This window comes from Myotis davidii, unplaced genomic scaffold (assembly GCF_000327345.1).
Source record: "Myotis davidii unplaced genomic scaffold, ASM32734v1 scaffold1703, whole genome shotgun sequence".
Lineage (NCBI taxonomy): Eukaryota > Metazoa > Chordata > Mammalia > Chiroptera > Vespertilionidae > Myotis > Myotis davidii.
The window spans coordinates 641,053-663,464 of record NW_006293780.1 but is presented as its reverse complement, the minus strand read 5'-3'; the positions used below and the strand labels follow the sequence as shown (position 1 = coordinate 663,464).

The following is a 22,412-nucleotide window of genomic DNA, read 5'->3' as shown; positions in this document are numbered from 1 at the left end:
TTTTTACTTTTTTTTTAATCCTCACCTGAGGATATGTTTTATTGATTTTAGGGAGAGTGAAAGAGAAACATCGATTGGTTGTCTCCATACACACACGACCAGGGATCAAACCCGCAACCTGGGTATGTAGCCCTGACCAGGAATCAAACCCACCACCTTTTGATATACAGGACGATGCTCCAACCAACTAAGCCACATCGGCCAGGGCAGGGTGGGTAAATTTTAAGAGGGATGTAAATAGGGAGCAAAATACAAACTCATTTGGAAAGGCTTGGGTGATAAATGAAAGGGTTGTGCTGAACTCACATACTCATAGAACACCCTGGAAATAGTTCCTGTGGGACTAGAATAAATAAACCACTGTTCGTGCATGCACATGACCTCCTGTGGAAGAGAGGCATTCAAGGAAGCCCTGAATCAAGTGATTGCTGAATCTGTTTTACTGGCAGGTTTGCTGAATCGGTTGAGGTTAAGAATTCTTAAAACTGCTTTAAATCAGGGGTAGAGAACGTCCAGCCCATGGGCCGTATCATTTGGTCTGGCCCTGCCAAGGCAACAGCAGGCAGGACTCGAAATTCAATAAATCAAGGAGCTTGTTTCATAGCAACATCATTTTTAAGTTGATAATTCTGTATGGCCTGTGAATGGTGTTGTAAATATCCAAATGGCCTTTGGCAGAAAAAGGTTCCCCACCCCTGATTTAAATGCTCTCTCCCAGTCTCCCCAAAAGAGATAGAGACCTAAGCCTACTTTAAACCCTTTGTATGTATGTGTGTGTATGTATATATATATACACACATACACACACACCTAAATATATCTAAATGTGTCTGCTGTTTTTCCTTTACTTTTCTTTAAAGCTTGTGTTTCCATCTTAACAGTTGGCCATGCTTGAACAGGGTTTATTCTCTCTTAATGTAAAATCAAAAAATAAAACCCCTCTATATTAATTAATTCTTAGATCAGCTACTCGAAGGAGATGGTAACAGACCAGACCAGAGCAATAATCCTACCTGTTGTAACACGGCAAAGTATTCGAGTAGAAATTGTGACCTGGCATTAATAAAAACTCTCACTTCCACAGTACTGTTGATAGTTGGTATAAAATTTATTCCATGATTATTATGATGAGGTTAAAACCAAGGGTTTAAATGAAATAATCCATTTTTTCTTATCTCCCCACCACCCATGTTCATGGCTTACTTTTCATATTGGCTAATTTTAAGTGTGGAATAGTTATACCATCTCTGACTTGTATATACTCCTAAGGATACCACAGAGAAACTGGGGGAAGGGAGATAAGGTAGTCATATATTTTTAGGGCAAGGGGTTTTTCATGCTTTCCTGTTTGTTTTTAACTTGAAATCATAATTTCTTCATTAAAAAATTAAATTTAAGCTCCATTAAGATTCATGCACTTTCCCTCCCTGTAATACCAGGAATTTGCAGAATCCAGTGTTTCCCCTAACTCCTCCACAGAGAACTTCCCTAGGAAATCACCTCCACCCTAAACTTCTATAGCACTTACCACACATACCCCTCATTACAGCTCTTAGTCATGTCCTATCTTGTCTGGCTGCCCAGCTGGTCCACACATCGTCCTCCTCTTCGACAACTAAGCCACAAAGCACTTGAGAGCAACAGCTCAGTCTAATGCCCACAGCCTATAGCGCCTAGCTTCGTGCCCATGCAGACTGGAAACGGAATACATTCCAGTGGAATTTCAGTCCATCCTCTATAAGTCGTTCATGCTAGGGCTACAATTCGTTCCTGGAATTGAACCTCCCTTATATTTATAAAATACTTTACTTTTTTTCTCAGGTCCTATCTACGAAATGGAAGCTTCTGAACATGAAACTTTTCAAAGCAGCTCCTTTTACTCTTCCCTCGGTCGGGCTGAAGGAAGGCCCTGCCCCCAAGGTGTGTGCATCCTTCCTTGTTCGGAGTCAGAACTGTGACACTGCCACACTCCCCTTGGCTCTGCCCCCCACATGCCAACGCCCCAACTGCATAATTAAGTGAGCCACCCCAAGCTTACAGAATGCCCAGAGAACCCTCTTAAAACCGGCAATGGGAGATGAACAAGAATAACATCTCAAACCTAACAAGCGGTTTCTCTGAACTCACAGCGTTCTGAGCACTGTTACCTCCAGTAGCTCACAGAGTAACAGACAACAAGCAACAGTTTTCTTGGTGTGTTTTCCTCTGGCTTCACTCTGACATTGGGACTCGTGACCCTACACAGGTGGGAAATTCACCAAAAGTCTGGTTCATTCCGTTTTCTTTTTTAATTGGTCTGAGTGGATCCCAATATCAAGCATCATAAGATTACTAAATGTTCCACTTTTGAACTGGCAGCTTCTATCTCAATATATGAATTGAATGAGGCTCCTTCCCACCAAGCACCACAGAGGCCGCGCTCACCTCCCCACGGACTGCATGATGTCCAGCAGCAGCGGGGCCGCCAGGTCCGGGCTCAGGTGAATGAACGTGGAGAGGACCACGATGGCCAGCCCGAGCGTCTCCTCGTCGTATTCCTCAAGGATGGCCCCACAGTCATGGCATCTGCATGAAACAGAGAAGTGCCTTCCATGAAAGCCAACAGTGGTTTCAGCAGAGAACAAATCCCATTCAGCCCTTTCTGGTGAAAGTCCCCCAAAGGTGGTCAGGGTCTCACCCTAACAATAAATAGGAGACCCCATGCCACCCTCACCATAGACACAGATGCAGCCGGCACGCATGGCAGAGACCAGGGGGGTTGCTTTGACCACCGAAACATCCTTGCAGCTCACAAACATCTGGCCTACACATGAACTGACTCCTACAACAAGCGCCTATTGGACTAACAGTCTACAGCTTCTAGCTGAGGGATTTCATGCATGTGAAGGTACTGCTAGGGAGAGTCAGAAACTAGATATTTTTCATTTGCTGAAATGAAAAATGCCTAGACACAAATGGAAGCTTTCCTAAGCTTTTAGATTTAAAAATGTCCTATTTTGAGGTCAATAGAACACTCTAGAAAGCCTGGGGAGCCTGGAGAGCAGGCTCTTCTACCTCTCAGGTCAGTTTTATGAAGTCACCACGCCTACAGAGTGTAATATGTAAAAACACAATGGCACAGGGGGAGGGATTGAGCAAAAAAGGGGAAAATAAGAGAGTTCGAAACACAATGGCACTTGCTCTTAACTGACTTACGACTTATTGCTCTTCGTCTTATCTAATGCAGGCTCAATTTAATTCATCTCAACAAAGCCAACGCTCTTCTTTTCAGCCACAGCTGGGAGCTCTATAATGTGAAGGGAAAGCCTACTGGGAAGAGCAAGGGAACCCGAGCTATGATCGCTGCTGTGACCCTTCCATCCAAAAACTTTCTATAGAATAGAATGGAATAGAATGGAATAGGAATCGGAATAGGAATAGGAATAGGAATAGGAATAGGAATAGAATAGGAATAGGAATAGGAATAGGAATAGGAATAGGAATAGGAATAGGAATAGGAATAGGAATAGGAATAGAATAGGAATAGAATAGGAATAGAATAGAATAGAATAGAATAGAATAGAAGAATAGAATAGAATAGAATAGAATAGGAATAGGAATAGGAATAGGAATAGGAATAGGAATAGGAATAGGAATAGGAATAGAATAGAATAGAAGAATAGAATAGAATAGAAATATTTCCTAAAATTTGACTTTTTAAAGTGATAGGATTCACATTTGTAGCCAAAAAGATAAATGGAATGTAGACACAGGCAAGCAGGAAGGAAACTAGGAGAGACTGGACTTGGAGGATAACACACAGGGGGAAACTACACCAAAGCAGAAGCCAGGAGGAGTCCTCCACAAGCAGCGAGGTGCCCCACATGTGGACACGCCTAGGAGCTGTTCCACACAGGCGCCATTCCTTTTCAGTGATGCCCGTCAGCTGGGGCCAGCTACTTGGATCTTTGCACCAGCCCCTTCCACCCCGCCCTCCTCTCCTTCTGTCACAAGCCTACCCCATTTGTTACTTGGGTCACTTTTACCAGGCAGTCTCCTTGTTCCAAAGAAATCTCTCCAAACCTAAAACCCTGTAAATCTTATTCTTTATCATAGGCACTGAATAAGCATTTATGTGCCAGGCAATGTGTAGAGAACTTAGCGAATAAAATAGAAGATAATGACCCAGTCCCACATTGGCCAGTGTTGTTCAGTGGTTAGAGCATCAGCCCATAAACCAAAGGGTCTCAGGTTCGATTCCCAGTCAAGGGCATGTACCTGCATCTACACGATGGAATACTATGCTGCTATAAAAAAGAAGGAACTCTTACCATTTGCAACAGCATGGATGGAACTGGAGAGCATTATGCTAAGTGAAATAAGCCAGTCCATGAAGGAAAAATACCAATACCCTTTGTAATACTTTAAGTAATAAAAAAAAGAAAAAAGAAAAAGAAATAAATATAAGTAAACAAACACCTTAAAAAAGGGGGAGGGCATGTACCTGGGTTGCAGGTTCAATCCCCGGCCCCGGTCAAGGTACGTGTAGGAGGCAACCAAAGGATGGGTCTCTCTCACATCAGTGTTTCTTTTTCTCCTTCTTTCTCCCTCTCCCTCTCACTCCCTCCTTTCCACTCTCTCTAAAAACCAATGGGGAAAAATGTCCTCTGGTGAGGATTAATACACACAAAAAGAAAGTGTCCCAGATCCTAGGGAACTCACAATATATGATAAAACATGTATGTGTTAATGACTAAACAATTAAAATACCCTGTGATAAGTGGTAAAATAGATAGATGCATCAAATACTATGGAAACTTGGAGAATGGCATGACTTATTCTGCCTTATGGAATCAGGGAATCTGCCTTACACTAGGTTTTGAATCATGAATAGGAGTTCACCAGGCAGAGATAATACAAAGAGAAGGGCACCAATGAAATCACAGAGGAGAGCACACACCAGGCATGCTCTGGAGACGATGAGGGGGCTTGACAAAGAGTTCCCGGCGAGGAGTGGCAAGGCCACACCTTCACAATCAAATGGGCCTTTTGTAAGTGAAGGCATTCGGAGCTTATCCTATAAGAAATCTGGGGACATTGAAGACTGACAAACCAGGACATAACCAGTTTGAGATTCAGAGAACAGATCCTGCTGGCAGAATGGGAATAAGGATCAAGTCCCCAGCTTATCCCATACTAGCAATTTGAAGCTTCTGGTTGAGGGGTTTTATTTGTGTGAAATCATTGTTGGAATCATTGGTAAGTGGATATTATCTGCATTCGTCCAGATTTTTTTAAAATGACTCTGCATAAGTGGACGCTACCTGCCCATTTGCTGCCGCGCTTCTAGAATAATAAATGCATACCAACACTTATGGCTACAGTCACTTGAAGAACAAATTACAGTACGCCTCCTCTGATGCTTTCTCATAATCACAGGGAGCAAACTCTCAAATTCTGCAAACACCGTGAAGGAAGTGACTGTGTGCACTTACTTGTCAGTCATCACCGTCGGCTGCTCATCGGTGAATTCCTCGGGCGCTGGCACGAACATGCTGACGATGCTGGGTGCTGACAGCAGGCTGGACTTAGTGGCCCCTGGGCAAGCAGCAGAGACAAATGGTGAGTAAACATCTGTTTCGTGGGGCCAGGAAAAGCCCCGTTCTCCTCTTATAAATCCTCCGAAGATCACATTCACAGGGAAGTGGCGTGGACAGCCCAACCCCTCAAGAGTAAAATGAATTCCAGATTGAGATTTGTTTCTGCTCATATGACTTTAAGAGCCAGACTCCTATCTCTCTCTTTGCTTCTTGACCTTGAAAAAAATTAGAAAAAGTTCAGGTGCCAATAAGGGTACCAGGACCAAGATGAAAAAGGGGGAAAATCGACTTGACTCCCCTAAATGAGTTATGGCCTTATTTACTAGGCATAAATGAGAGCTGCCCTTACAATAGTGTTTCTAAAATCACAAATATGTACTAACACTAAAATGTTGTGACTTTGGGAAAGGAATAAGATCCCAAAACTCCACACCCCTAAGTAGGAGGAGATGTTTGAGCTGAGAAATATCTGGATGTTTTTTTACTTTGGAAATTAATATGATAAGCCCCAAAGCAAAAGACTTCATTTTTCAAACTGAAACATTTAAAAATGAAATATCAAGTGTTTGGAAAGAACCAGTCAGTGTCTTCAGCCAATCAATACTACACAGTTAAAATTTGGGGTTCTGATGCCGTCAGAGAAATCTGAGGCAGGAATCTTGGCAACAGGGTCTAGTGATGAGTACATCTGGAGTAGGAGACTGCTCTCCGTCAAGAAAGCCAGCAGTGTGGGGCCCGTTTCCAGGAGCATGGAGACGAGGCTCTCCAAGAATCCCAGAGTGACGGCCCCGAGTCACGCTCTGCTCTACGAAACAACCCGAGACTCTGAGCTCTCCAAGCAGGAGAGGAGGCAAGGAAACCCAATGGCCGTGAAGAATCTGTTTTTCATCAAGGAACTGGCAACGTGGTGCTGAAAAACAAAACATAGCTGTATGATCTTTCCTTAACCGGGGAAAGATGATGATGCGGAGAACTGGTTTCCAAAGGAACTGACATAAAATTTTTAGAAACCCAGCCAAGTGGGCAGGCAGTGTGCGTCAATCTGAGGAAGACTTTGAAGAGGCACAATGCTGCCAGGCTGGCCAGGCTCCCGCGCCTGATCAAAGGCTCCAAACGTGCTGCTCAGAAGCCCGAGATCTGCAGACCCAAAGGCCAGGAAAGGATCTGAAAATACCTTTTTGTTACATTTAAAGAACCCAAACGGGATCCAAATTTTACCGCTTATTTATCAGCCGTTTCTGAGATGCTGCTCTTTCCTAAGGGCACCCAAGTGTGTCAATAACAAAGATCTCCAGGTGTTTTCTTAAAGATGAAGTTTGGAATGGAAGCAACAGTATTTATTATCAGCATCAGTGCAAATTGATTAAAGTAGACAAGGCAAGAAGTGGGCCAAGATAAAAGAAGACAAGATTGATTGTTAAGTGGTAATGTAAAGAGCATGAAACCAAAACGTGGAAAGTTTAAACCCAACACTCCACATACTTTTCATATTAACAGACCATGTCTACCAGATTCCTGTGCTAAACATGGAAAAATTCAGTCCATTAGATATACGGTGATATATGCACAGTCTCACCAGAAACATAAGAAATTGATTATTTTAAAAGCCTGAGTCAAGGCTTTGAGAAGATCACTGCCTATTGTTATTATGCAGATCACAATTCAAATCAAGAAAAGGGAGGGAATCAAAATCATTTGGGTGGTTTCGGCCGATTATTATCCAGTACAAACACCACGAACAGGTATTTTTGACAATAGCAGCATGAAGTTGTTTTTTCAAAGGACAACACAGACTGTGTGATGCGATATTCCTGGCAGTCACCTATGAAAGCATATCGGTTAGTTATGGGCAATGGTTCCCATAGGGCAACATTAGCTAGTGATGTGAGAGCAAAGAGCAATGTGCCCAGAGAAGGCGGGAATTGCAAAAGGAAGCCATAGGCCTCAGATACCTTTTGTTGTAGCTGAGTCACCACTAAGTCTGCAATATTAGAGGCAGTCTCATGATCCCCCGTTGTTGGCAACACTTCTGGTGCCACCTCCTATGGTTTCCCCTACTAAATACCCAGCGTGAATGCCATACGGAACTAGGAACAGAAATAGAAGGTTCGTAGAAACTTTAGAATAAACAGGGGACCTCCTCCAAAGCCCAACTTCCAAGCTGGAGATTTTGAACCTGGGAGATAAGAGAAAGCATAAAGAATTGGTCTGTCTAAAGTAGTGGTTCTCACCCTGTGGGTTGCGACTCCTTTGGGGGTCGAACGACCCTTTCACAGGGGTCGCCTAAGACCATCGAAAAACACATACATAATTACATATTGTTTTCGTGATTAATCACCATGCTTTAATTATGTTCCATTTGTAACAATGAAATTGGAGGTCACCACAACATGAGGAACTGTATTAAAGGGTCGCAGCATTAGGAAGGTTGAGAACCACTGGTAAAGCAAGCACGCATGCACACGCAGTCCCCACGCGGCACCCATGGACTCTTCATTTACCGTGAAAGAGCCTCACCATCTTTGTTCTCATCACCTCACTCCATGTGTGCTGCTAACTGTGCCACTACTGTGTGCTGCTAACTGTGCCACTAGTGTGTGCTGCTAACTGTGCCACTACTGTGTGCTGCTAACTGTGCCACTACTGTGTGCTGCTAACTGTGCCACTACTGTGTGCTGCTAACTGTGCCACTACTGTGTGCTGCTAACTGTGCCACTACTGTGTGCTGCTAACTGTGCCACTACTGTGTGCTGCTAACTGTGCCACTACTGTGTGCTGCTAACTGTGCCACTACTGTGTGCTGCTAACTGTGCCACTACTGTGTGCTGCTAACTGTGCCACTACTGTGTGCTGCTAACTGTGCCACTACTGTGTGCTGCTAACTGTGCCACTACTGTGTGCTGCTAACTGTGCCACTACTGTGTGCTGCTAACTGTGCCACTACTGTGTGCTGCTAACTGTGCCACTACTGTGTGCTGCTAACTGTGCCACTACTGTGTGCTGCTAACTGTGCCACTACTGTGTGCTGCTAACTGTGCCACTACTGTGTGCTGCTAACTGTGCCACTACTGTGTGCTGCTAACTGTGCCACTACTGTGTGCTGCTAACTGTGCCACTACTGTGTGCTGCTAACTGTGCCACTACTGTGTGCTGCTAACTGTGCCACTACTGTGTGCTGCTAACTGTGCCACTACTGTGTGCTGCTAACTGTGCCACTACTGTGTGCTGCTAACTGTGCCACTACTGTGTGCTGCTAACTGTGCCACTACTGTGTGCTGCTAACTGTGCCACTACTGTGTGCTGCTAACTGTGCCACTACTGTGTGCTGCTAACTGTGCCACTACTGTGTGCTGCTAACTGTGCCACTACTGTGTGCTGCTAACTGTGCCACTACTGTGTGCTGCTAACTGTGCCACTACTGTGTGCTGCTAACTGTGCCACTACTGTGTGCTGCTAACTGTGCCACTACTGTGTGCTGCTAACTGTGCCACTACTGTGTGCTGCTAACTGTGCCACTACTGTGTGCTGCTAACTGTGCCACTACTGTGTGCTGCTAACTGTGCCACTACTGTGTGCTGCTAACTGTGCCACTACTGTGTGCTGCTAACTGTGTCACTACTGTGTGCTGCTAACTGTGCCACTACTGTGTGCTGCTAACTGTGCCACTACTGTGTGCTGCTAACTGTGCCACTACTGTGTGCTGCTAACTGTGTCACTACTGTGTGCTGCTAACTGTGCCACTACTGTGTGCTGCTAACTGTGCCACTACTGTGTGCTGCTAACTGTGCCACTACTGTGTGCTGCTAACTGTGTCACTACTGTGTGCTGCTAACTGTGCCACTACTGTGTGCTGCTAACTGTGCCACTACTGTGTGCTGCTAACTGTGCCACTACTGTGTGCTGCTAACTGTGTCACTACTGTGTGCTGCTAACTGTGCCACTACTGTGTGCTGCTAACTGTGCCACTACTGTGTGCTGCTAACTGTGCCACTACTGTGTGCTGCTAACTGTGTCACTACTGTGTGCTGCTAACTGTGCCACTACTGTGTGCTGCTAACTGTGCCACTACTGTGTGCTGCTAACTGTGCCACTACTGTGTGCTGCTAACTGTGTCACTACTGTGTGCTGCTAACTGTGCCACTACTGTGTGCTGCTAACTGTGCCACTACTGTGTGCTGCTAACTGTGCCACTACTGTGTGCTGCTAACTGTGTCACTACTGTGTGCTGCTAACTGTGCCACTACTGTGTGCTGCTAACTGTGCCACTACTGTGTGCTGCTAACTGTGCCACTACTGTGTGCTGCTAACTGTGTCACTACTGTGTGCTGCTAACTGTGCCACTACTGTGTGCTGCTAACTGTGCCACTACTGTGTGCTGCTAACTGTGCCACTACTGTGTGCTGCTAACTGTGTCACTACTGTGTGCTGCTAACTGTGCCACTACTGTGTGCTGCTAACTGTGCCACTACTGTGTGCTGCTAACTGTGCCACTACTGTGTGCTGCTAACTGTGTCACTACTGTGTGCTGCTAACTGTGCCACTACTGTGTGCTGCTAACTGTGCCACTACTGTGTGCTGCTAACTGTGCCACTACTGTGTGCTGCTAACTGTGTCACTACTGTGTGCTGCTAACTGTGCCACTACTGTGTGCTGCTAACTGTGCCACTACTGTGTGCTGCTAACTGTGCCACTACTGTGTGCTGCTAACTGTGTCACTACTGTGTGCTGCTAACTGTGCCACTACTGTGTGCTGCTAACTGTGCCACTACTGTGTGCTGCTAACTGTGCCACTACTGTGTGCTGCTAACTGTGTCACTACTGTGTGCTGCTAACTGTGCCACTACTGTGTGCTGCTAACTGTGCCACTACTGTGTGCTGCTAACTGTGCCACTACTGTGTGCTGCTAACTGTGTCACTACTGTGTGCTGCTAACTGTGCCACTACTGTGTGCTGCTAACTGTGCCACTACTGTGTGCTGCTAACTGTGCCACTACTGTGTGCTGCTAACTGTGTCACTACTGTGTGCTGCTAACTGTGCCACTACTGTGTGCTGCTAACTGTGCCACTACTGTGTGCTGCTAACTGTGCCACTACTGTGTGCTGCTAACTGTGTCACTACTGTGTGCTGCTAACTGTGCCACTACTGTGTGCTGCTAACTGTGCCACTACTGTGTGCTGCTAACTGTGCCACTACTGTGTGCTGCTAACTGTGTCACTACTGTGTGCTGCTAACTGTGCCACTACTGTGTGCTGCTAACTGTGCCACTACTGTGTGCTGCTAACTGTGCCACTACTGTGTGCTGCTAACTGTGTCACTACTGTGTGCTGCTAACTGTGCCACTACTGTGTGCTGCTAACTGTGCCACTACTGTGTGCTGCTAACTGTGCCACTACTGTGTGCTGCTAACTGTGTCACTACTGTGTGCTGCTAACTGTGCCACTACTGTGTGCTGCTAACTGTGCCACTACTGTGTGCTGCTAACTGTGCCACTACTGTGTGCTGCTAACTGTGTCACTACTGTGTGCTGCTAACTGTGCCACTACTGTGTGCTGCTAACTGTGCCACTACTGTGTGCTGCTAACTGTGCCACTACTGTGTGCTGCTAACTGTGTCACTACTGTGTGCTGCTAACTGTGCCACTACTGTGTGCTGCTAACTGTGCCACTACTGTGTGCTGCTAACTGTGCCACTACTGTGTGCTGCTAACTGTGTCACTACTGTGTGCTGCTAACTGTGCCACTACTGTGTGCTGCTAACTGTGCCACTACTGTGTGCTGCTAACTGTGCCACTACTGTGTGCTGCTAACTGTGTCACTACTGTGTGCTGCTAACTGTGCCACTACTGTGTGCTGCTAACTGTGCCACTACTGTGTGCTGCTAACTGTGCCACTACTGTGTGCTGCTAACTGTGTCACTACTGTGTGCTGCTAACTGTGCCACTACTGTGTGCTGCTAACTGTGCCACTACTGTGTGCTGCTAACTGTGCCACTACTGTGTGCTGCTAACTGTGTCACTACTGTGTGCTGCTAACTGTGCCACTACTGTGTGCTGCTAACTGTGCCACTACTGTGTGCTGCTAACTGTGCCACTACTGTGTGCTGCTAACTGTGTCACTACTGTGTGCTGCTAACTGTGCCACTACTGTGTGCTGCTAACTGTGCCACTACTGTGTGCTGCTAACTGTGCCACTACTGTGTGCTGCTAACTGTGTCACTACTGTGTGCTGCTAACTGTGCCACTACTGTGTGCTGCTAACTGTGCCACTACTGTGTGCTGCTAACTGTGCCACTACTGTGTGCTGCTAACTGTGTCACTACTGTGTGCTGCTAACTGTGCCACTACTGTGTGCTGCTAACTGTGCCACTACTGTGTGCTGCTAACTGTGCCACTACTGTGTGCTGCTAACTGTGTCACTACTGTGTGCTGCTAACTGTGCCACTACTGTGTGCTGCTAACTGTGCCACTACTGTGTGCTGCTAACTGTGCCACTACTGTGTGCTGCTAACTGTGTCACTACTGTGTGCTGCTAACTGTGCCACTACTGTGTGCTGCTAACTGTGCCACTACTGTGTGCTGCTAACTGTGCCACTACTGTGTGCTGCTAACTGTGTCACTACTGTGTGCTGCTAACTGTGCCACTACTGTGTGCTGCTAACTGTGCCACTACTGTGTGCTGCTAACTGTGCCACTACTGTGTGCTGCTAACTGTGTCACTACTGTGTGCTGCTAACTGTGCCACTACTGTGTGCTGCTAACTGTGCCACTACTGTGTGCTGCTAACTGTGCCACTACTGTGTGCTGCTAACTGTGTCACTACTGTGTGCTGCTAACTGTGCCACTACTGTGTGCTGCTAACTGTGCCACTACTGTGTGCTGCTAACTGTGCCACTACTGTGTGCTGCTAACTGTGTCACTACTGTGTGCTGCTAACTGTGCCACTACTGTGTGCTGCTAACTGTGCCACTACTGTGTGCTGCTAACTGTGCCACTACTGTGTGCTGCTAACTGTGTCACTACTGTGTGCTGCTAGCTGTGCCACTACTGTGTGCTGCTAACTGTGTCACTAGTGTGTGCTGCTAACTGTGTCATTAGTGTGTGCTGCTAACTGTGTCACTAGTGTGTGCTGCTAACTGTGCCACTAGTGTGTGCTGCTAACTGTGCCACTAGTGTGTGCTGCTAACTGTGCCACTAGGTCACGGACGGACCAGAGTTTGCTCGGCCACCCTGATTTCTGCTTCTAAAAGCTTTTCCTAGGCCCCTAAATGAGAAGAGTCTCCTCTCATCCGATACGGAGACTATAACTGCTACTCAGCGTCATACAAGTGTTAGCAACATCTGGAGATAAATATCCCCTCATCCCAAGGGAAAGTAAGAGTGATAGGAATAGCAGGTCTGCTTGATCTAAGGGGCTAGCTAAGAGATGTGGTCATGATTCATTTTTACTTTTTACAAATGATAGGTTAACCTGCTTTCTGAATTAAAAAAGAACGAAAGTAATGATTAACTAGCCATGAGACATTTTGAAAATACACGTCCTGATGAACTTAGCACAGACTCATTCTCCGCTTGCTCCTAGGAGCAGCAGAGTCAAGAGCGCACTCTGTGCCATTACAGAGGCTGAAAATAACCTCTGAGGTCATTCATCAGGGACCTCCGCATTCTGGCGGGAACACAGAGAAGCTGGACCATGCCCAGAGAAGCAGATTCAGGGTGATATGAAAACTGACACATATCGGGAGGGATACCGAAGGACCCAGGGATGTGTGTTCCAGGACAGACTGAGGAATAAGCATCAGGTGACTACTGAGGGAGACTAGACTTGTTTTGCGTGGTCCCGAGGGTTGGAAAGTCTCTCTGAGGAAGAACTTCCTATTGGTCATGTTCAGAGACGTCATCCATTCCCGCTCCCTGGAGGTGTGTGAGCAAAGGTGGGAGCCACTTCACAGAGCTGCCAAACAAGATTTCTGCACCCGCTGGGTGACTCAGTGATTGACAGATACAGTTTCTCACAGCCTGAGAGTCTGTGACTCCACTCACCTCTCATTCTCAGTGGCTGTCCCTCCAGGTCAGGGTTTAGGCACATTGGCACGTTACATTGGCGTTTCCCCGGCTGTATCTGTTCTGTGGACAAACGGAGCATCCCAGTCTCAATGTGGTCAACTGAGCACAATTCACAATCCAAAGAATTTAACCAGATCTCTTGGGGCCATGTTTTCAGTCATGGTTAGAGTTGATTATTAACATTTACAAGAAACATCCTACTTTTTAGGGCAGGGCTGTTTGGCGTTTCACTACAAATCTGCCCTTCAGGTCTATGAAATGCAATTAACAGCAGCAGAGCATCTAAAACCATCCAAAAGTAGTCCAGATTCCACCACTATCACCCCAAAAAGAGCTCAAATCCCATCTCTCTTGATATGAAATGAAAAAACAAAAGGCTAACGTTACAGCCATAAAGAAATGTTTTATGCGAATCAGTAAATACATAAGTGATCATTTGGGGTAATGGCCAGAATGATCATACAGAAAACATGTGGAAGTGGTAGCAAGGAAATGACAGGCGTGTGAGGACTGAGGAACAGGAATAAGGGGGCAGGGGCGGAAATGGGGGAGCGGTGCTTCAGGAACATTGGTTTCATGTGAAATATGAAGCAAAGAAGTAAGCCATCAGTTGTACGTGGACGGAGGAGACAGGTACTTTGTGAGCGAGCAATGCATGCTGAGGGGACTCGATCATGCTTTAGGCTGTCTTTCTCGGTGTGTCTACATGACCAGACCTGTTCTTTTGCAGGCTAGTGAGTCACTGAATCAATGTATGTGGTATGACGTACTATGCCTCCTAACACTGAACTACACGTTCATCGACTTTCCTCTGACCTTGATTTGGGGAGAACTTTTTATGGCATGAACAAAAACAAGAATGTTGTGATGAAGCTCTAGTCGGACTTGGTGACCAGAGAACCAACTTGGAGGATGGAAAACCAGCCCAGGGAAACCCGGGTGAAAGAAATGCAGACAGCATGGAAATGGTGAGTATTAACTGCGACACCAGAGTGACATGAACAAGGCGGAAGTTTGGTTGAAAAGTGAAAAATTCAGTTAAATGGGTTATTTGGCATCATGTAGATTTTTTTTAGATTAAAATTTAGATTGGAAATTGAGCTCTAGTTGCCTTTCCATCTCTACTGAGTCAAACAAACTGGGTTGTCATTGTAGTCAGAATCTAAAATGAGTAGCTTAGGCTGAGCTACTGGCTATAGAAAACAGTACAATGGTGAACTACTCTCTGGAGCCCACAGGTCAACCGAACAAAAGCTGGACATTTAATTACTAAAGAACTAGCCAAACAAAAGCTTTCATTCTCAGTCCCTTACACAGCTTCATCTCAGTAAAGAGAGCAACAAAGTCCTCTTGGTGTGGACAGAAGACTTCGCCCAAACTCTCAAGACTGGCTATCCAATGTCTTCCTCCTGGTCTCCTTGCCTGTCAGCTTTTGGGCATTTCAGTACTCACTATCACCTATCAGTAAATGAAAGATAAAACACTAAGCCCGCAAAATGTTAACAACCCTTATAAAGGCCAGGAGAATTGAAACTATCTGCTAAATGTAGGATTGAGTATAGTGTGTAGGATTCAGTCATCTAGACCAGCTCTCCTTTTCTTTCTTTCTTTATTTATTTTGAAGACTGGGGGGGAAATAAGTTGAAATTATGTAACTATTATGGTTTTGAAAAAATAACACTATCTCAAGATTTTGGGCCTGTGGAAATTACAGTTCCTGGTCTTAAGGAAGGATATTAAAATAATTGCATATAACTGTAGCCAGAAAGTACTAGCCAAGATACTAAATTAGCCCGATCCAAGTGTTGGCCCCCAGATCAGAGTGACAAATCCTGATATTTTCCTGGTGCATGCATATTGCAAAGTGCTTTCACATGTGTAATTTTGTAACCCAAATGACCCATTTAATTAAAAAGAAGAAAAGCAGGCACTCAAAAGAACAGGATTGAGGCTGTAAGTACTGGCTTGAGAAAGTGGTACGTGTGCAGAAAAACATGGTCATAAAGTGTAGAAAATGCAGAGGGATCATGTGTAAACCAGACATGTCATGGCAGTCAGTTCTTTAACACTGAGGTTAGGTGCACTTCCATCGTATGAGCATGAGGGTGTGCGGCTGCAACCTGGTGCCCTGCTGACTCAGACACACAGCTCACATTCCCAAACCTACTGGCAGATCATGATGTCACTAGGCTGACACTAGCTATTATTATTATTACTATTAACAGTCCCTTATTTGGGTACTTTACAGTTTATAAAACCGAGAATATTGGTGACCTGATATTTCGTTTTGTACTTTTAATTCACATCATGAAATCATAGTGCCATTCTTTCCTTTATGCATTTACATCATTAAACTCTCAGGCAGATAACCTAATATCTGGAATCTGGGTCTTAGAGGGGGAAAAAAAAAAGAGTTGGATCAACCTAGATGGGAGAAGAGGTGGCTCTAGAATGCTTGGAAAGTTTAAGTAGACTTATTAATTACTTTAAGGGTTTTAAAAAATTATTTGAACCACAGAGCACAAGAGAACGTCTATTCCTTAACAAGGGAGCAGAAGGGACCCAGGGAAAGTGGCATTAGCTCATCTGAGAGGTAAAACAAGAAGAAAAAGCTTGACCCACCAGTGTCCCAGTTGCTGATGTTATGGGGGGCGCTAGACTGATGCTCCAGCTGTCGCTTCATTAACTGGCTCATTGTCAGAGCTCCCAGGGATCCCCTTTTCATCTGCCTATACTGAGCTATATGAAGGAAATTAGGAGATGATTACTAGGGGGATAAATCCGCATGGCACGCACAGGCTCTACACATCCAGATAGAATCTTAATTGAGTCTTCATCAGCTATTCGTCACTGTTTGGTAGACTGTATGCTCCTATCCAAATGAAAAACTAAAGCACTATGCTATTCCAGGCGCCTTTCTCCACTTGGTAGAGAAAAACAAAGCGCCTATGGGCACTGTCTGTGGCCTTACATATTTAGTCCAACAACATGATTTTTGTCATTAACTTTTTATTTATATATCTGCCTTGTTCCAAAAAGTATTTAAGACAGATAATTTCACTTTGAATTCATAGTTCAACTTTCTTTAATGGAGCTTGTGCACATATAGTTTCCGTTTCTGTTATATCCCCTGACGTCCCCGTGGTGTGTGTGTGCGTGTGTGTGTGTGTGTGTGTACACACAGATATATTTTAGAGTAGGATGACACATATCAACCCCAATTCTTAAAAAGAAATTGAAGCTGATGAAATTATGTTACTTGGAACCAACCAGCAAATAAGGAGGTCATAAAACCAAAGCATGTTCACTCCGAAGTCAATGCTGTTTTCAATCTCCGTATGAGCCTACTATTTGAGAAGTGTGGCTCGGATAGTATTCCGCAAGTATATTCTAGCACACGGCTTTATCAGGTTAGCTAACATCTTTGTGTCAGAAAGCTGTGGTAACATTTTTATTCTGCAGTTGGGCACTGACAAATATACCACCAATGAAATGCCAAGTTATAAGCATGTCCAAACCAGAAAGAAACAGGAGAAGCACCTCTGCCAGGAGACTGCCAGTGAGAAAGCCGCCTGCCACGGCCCTCCGATCCCTCCAAGCAGCCCCACCCCTCCCGGCCCCGCCCAGCAAGAAAGGCAGCGCACCACCACCGATGCTTTTTCTAAGAATCCCAAACGCCGGGACGTGTGAGAACTTGTGGCCATTCACCCTATTATAAGGACAATTTCAGAAACTGAAGCTCTGCACGTCATGACCCAGAAGGGGATGGTAGCAACTGGGATGACTGTACGGTCCCCAGAATGCCTTGAGTGTCATAGGCAGGTTTCTCAATCATGGTACCAAGGCAGCAGCCTGGTGTGATGTGAAATCAATCACAATATTGCTTTTCATGTAGTTAGCATGCTGTTTGATTCACGGTGGTCATGGCATGCTTAGCTACAAAATAATCAGCTAATAAACTGATGAAAAGAGAGGGGTGTGATGGGGATTCTTGTGTCTTGGAATCCAGCTTAACTGAATTCATGGAAATGACGATGCAAACTAATATGAAAAATCTCTGATTCTTCTGGTTGATTGGTAAAACTTACAACTTTATGACTCACTTGAAAAGTACAGCCTCTTTAAAATTCAAAAAGTGAAGCTCTTTTAGAAGATACAAAAAATTTAAAAATTAGCAGAAAAAAAAAGATGTAAAATCTCTAATGATTGAATAATTTCTCCAATTCACTGTTTTAAAGACAACAGAATTCCCTAAGAATAAAAATCCTTAATAGTTAGCTCAGCGTGTAAGACCCCTGGCATTATGCCTCCAAGAATATATCAGCAAGAACCATATAATGCATGCTTTTAGCGAAGGGAAGGAGGAAGGCGGAAATCTAAGGATGTGCTATGCTAAATCTGAAAGGACTTGATTCAGTCATGAATGGGGATCATGATACATTGGCTACATTTATTTTATGATACATTTAACTAGCACTGAATTCAAACTGACTTAGTCATCCTATCTCAAAGTATACCCAACTTGGAATTCTAACTAAATTCATTACCTTTTTATTTTTTTCATATGGCTCATGAAAATCAGGAGGAGAAAATTCACTTTCATGATTTTAGTAAAAATGGGAATTTTAGCCTAAACGTTGTGGCTCAGTGGTTGAGCATTGACCTATGAAGCAGGAGGTCACAGTTCCACTCCCAGTCCGGGCACATGCTCAGGTTGTGGGTTCAACCACCAGTAGGGGTGTGCAGGAGGCAGCCAATCAATGAGTCTCTCTCATCGTTGATGTTTCTGTCTCTCTCTCCCTCTTCCTTCCTCTCTGAAATCAATAAAAATCGATTTTTTAAAAAATGGGCATTTTGCCGAAACCGGTTTGGCTCAGTGGATAGAGCGTCGGCCTGCGGACTGAAAGGTCCCAGGTTCGATTCCGGTCAAGGGCATGTACCTGGGTTGCGGGCACATCCCCAGTAGGGGATGTGCAGGAGGCAGCTAATCGATGTCTCTCTCTCATCGATGTTTCTGACTCTCTCTCTCTCTCTCTCTCCCTTCCTCTCTGTAAAAAATCAATAAAATATATTTTTAAAAAATGGGCATTTTATCAGGATATCAAATAGATTTTTTGTGATTAAAAAAAAAAAGAACTAGATTCAGAACTAACCATTCTTCTTTGCTACCAAAAGGGAAAATAACAGGCACTTGGAAACTCTTTCTTAGAATTCTTATCACCTCTATTATAACTGATTGTGAAGTATTCTAAGGCAGCACGGTATACTAAAAAGAGCATGAGCTTGAAAAGTCAACCAGACCTGGCGCCAATTCCTGTCTCTACCACTTACTAGCTGTGTGACTTCAGACAAGTCATTTAGCCTCTCTGAACCTGTTTCTTAATCTATAAAATGGAGTCAATACTTCTGCCATGCAATGCTAATGTAAGGACTGAATAAGACCACAACGTGTGTAAACCACTCGGCACAGTGTCTGGCACACGACAGATGTACATCAGTGCTGCTCTTAGTGCTTCACTAATATGACCATGAACTCCTTGAGGAGAAGGGATGTCTATTTATTCACATCTGATCCCCAGTGCCAAGCACAGTGCCTGCACCAAGCAGGCCCTTAATAACTAGTTGCTGAATGAATGAAAGCAGTAATGAATGAACGGTGAAGATGATGATGTGGTTCCGTACTACCAGTCCAGCATTTAAGTTAAGATCGTTATCTGGTTTTTCAGAATCATCCTCATTTCAAGAGAGTCAGATGAAAATTAACCAGCTCCTCGGGCAGTGTCCACATAGAACACAGACGATACCAGCACACGGGACCAGAGTTTGCAGAACTTGCACCTGTTTGCATCTGATTCCTGCAGACAATTTCCTATTCGAAAGTCTCTTACCTGCCTCCACTGAGCCAGGTGGACACCCTTACCCTCACCTCAGCAGACCTCAAGCTCCTCATGACAAAAAAAAATCTAGGACCCAACAACTGAAGGCAGTTTCCAAATAGTTGCCTCTTATAGATCTTGTAAAAATTTCAAGCCATTTTTATTTCCTGGTCTAAAGGACTTGATTCCACCATGATGTTGGGATCATGAGATATCCAATACATCTATTTTATGATAACCCAGATAAAACTTGGTTAATGATGGAGGGAATTCAAACTAAAATGTTCCATGTAAAATTCTGCCATGCATAATGCTTTCCACTTGTCCCAAAACCCGTTCCATGTTTTATGTTTAGGCTTGTAATATGTAATTATTATTTTATTGAATGATGAAATTCAGTGATTATTCCTTAACAAATGAGAGTTCTTGGTCCATCAGTAACCATACTGATTTATCAAACACTTGAGATGTTGACAAAGGTGAGCCCGTGCCTCAGGGTCTCTGAGAACATACAGCAGTGTCACCTAAGAAGCTAACACACAACACTAAAAAAAGAAAACCAAGTGTGTGAAAATTGAAAATAAGGTAGCAGATAATGTTCCAAAATCAATGCAGAAGAAATCTTACTTGATATCGAGGAATGGCTGCTTGTTTCTGGCACACCTGCTTCTAAGGTAGGGGCGGATGAGGATTCTCGTGGCATTTCCAACGTAGAAAGTCCTTTAGTAGAGGGATCTGCAAGCATAAATAGTATTTAAAACTCAGGACACTGATTAAAAACAAAGTCTAGATAGAACCTTTTCTGTATACTTTCCCCTCTTGCCTAATACACTCATTCTACTTATATACCCATTATATACCATCATATACTTTCTGACCCTACTAATTATTAGTTTCATGGAGAACTGCTTGCGTATTACACTCTGCATCTGTAGCTAGTCCTCTCGGAGATCGATGACAGCACAAGGACAAAACTAAGCCTCACATGCTCACACTGCCCGTCCCTGAGCAGGTCCCTTCACCTTCCAGACTGAATTTCTTTCCATCTAATACCTAAACTTACAGTTCATTCCATCTATATCATTCCACCACTCCACCTTTATCTGGCATTTTCCTACTCATCATTTCCATCTCAATTTACACAGAAAACTCCTCCTCCAGGATGGTTTTTTGAGACCCCTCTCCCACCCCCCAAATACAAACAAACAAACAAACAAAAACTGGGTCAGGCAACACTCTTATGTGATTCCAGAGCACCCTGTCCTTAATCTCTCCCTAACCTAAAACACTATAATGTAATTTCCTATTTACTTGTCTATAACTTTGCTAAACCATATCTAATGTAGGGGCAGAGACTGGATTGAACATGAAATAAATAATGTTAACACAGATTTTATATTTTATTAGTTGAGCAAGAAACAGACTGTATCGTTTGCTTCTTCTATTTGACAAATGTATCCAAGGTGAAATATTTTCTGCATATGGTATTGTCTTAGTAATCTAATGGGGGAAAGGTACTCCACATTATTCTAGGTAAAGATTATCTTCTAAAAGCTTTTGAAAAGTTTAATAGTTTATTGTAGCAAGCCTCCTAAAATTTCTTACAAACCTCCCTGCCACCTGAAGCAGCACTAACTATTGGACACAGAGAGCACCTTGGAGTCGCCACTATGTGCCTTTGTGAGTCTGTGCTGCAGGTCAGGGATGCCCACCCTAAATGGCCTCGAGTTCTTAAGCTTAGTCATGTCTCGGTCTCATCCTTTTCTTATGCTCAATCGTTTTTTCTTGCCACAGAGCAAAACACCATAATACATACAACTTAAGCAAGCAGATGCTATTCTGTTGCTGGATGACCACCAAACTTACAAAACTGTCAGAAATAAAAGTAAAACAGATCCTAGGTGAGAGCGTGTGTCTCCATCCAACACCCTGCAAGGAAGGCGAGGAGATCTGTATGTCTGTGGGAGGTGGGACACTACAGATATAAAATTATATGACTGTACAATATACATTATAAAATGTTTAAAGACATTATTGTAATTGTCAGATACTTCCTTCTTATTCTAGGAACAAGTATATTAATATAAAACCAACTTTCTCCTTAGTGTCCCGGGGAACAATCTAACATAAGGATGAATAAAGAAAGAAACACACATACACAGACAACATACCTGCAACCTGTATATCATAGACGCCCACCCCACAGACCTTCCTAGTCTCCGATATACCCACCCTATAGACCTCTACAGCTTCCAGGCAATGCCGTCCTCCATCTATATGCAGAAACTTCCCTGGCTCCCAACAATAAGAAGCTACCCCAGTTTCCCTAGAAACCTTCGGAAACTTTCTGGTTAGTGCCAGGGTCTTTCCTTTCCCCTGCCTGGCTGGAGCATGCCCTTTTTCAAATACCTTAACATTCACTCAACAGGTTTTCACAGAGTACCTCTGAGGTACACAGCTCCGTCCTATGGGGTAGAGAACAGTCAGAAACCTCAGGAAATACCCGGGCAAATAAAGAGCTGAGCCCGTCTTCAAAGGAGTGGCTTGTGTATGGAGCAGTGGGGGAAGCAGGACTAGAATCGAGGGACTAGACCCCGCACTGCCACCACCTGGCTGTGTGACCCGCAGCAAGGCCCATCACCTTCCGCAGAGGTGGGGGGTGGGGGGGAGGAGCAGTGCCCTCTTACAGAAAGCGAGGTCTCTGAGCTCTCTGCCAGTTCTCAGTGCTCTAGAGCAGTGGTTCTCAACCTTCCTAATGCTGCAACCCTTTAATACAGTTCCTCATGTTGTGGTGACCCCCAATTTCATTGTTACAAATTGAACATAACTAAAGCATAGTGATTAATCACAAAACAATATGTAATTATATATGTGTTTTCCGATGGTCTTAGGCG

The 22,412-nt window shown here is 44.3% G+C and overlaps 1 protein-coding gene across 1 annotated transcript in view; it reads right to left on the bottom strand.

The window, feature by feature from the left end:
• The window catches only part of UNC79 (unc-79 homolog (C. elegans)), a 218,862-nt gene that overhangs the window by 49,950 nt on the left and 146,500 nt on the right, over positions 1-22,412 (bottom strand). The window contains exons 31-34 of the mRNA XM_015566456.1: positions 20,146-20,253; positions 13,619-13,702; positions 5,475-5,577; positions 2,425-2,565 (exon numbers count right to left, since the gene is read on the bottom strand). Of these exons, the coding sequence (XP_015421942.1) occupies positions 2,425-2,565; positions 5,475-5,577; positions 13,619-13,702; positions 20,146-20,253 (436 nt within the window). The remainder of the gene's footprint in view (positions 1-2,424; positions 2,566-5,474; positions 5,578-13,618; positions 13,703-20,145; positions 20,254-22,412) is intronic.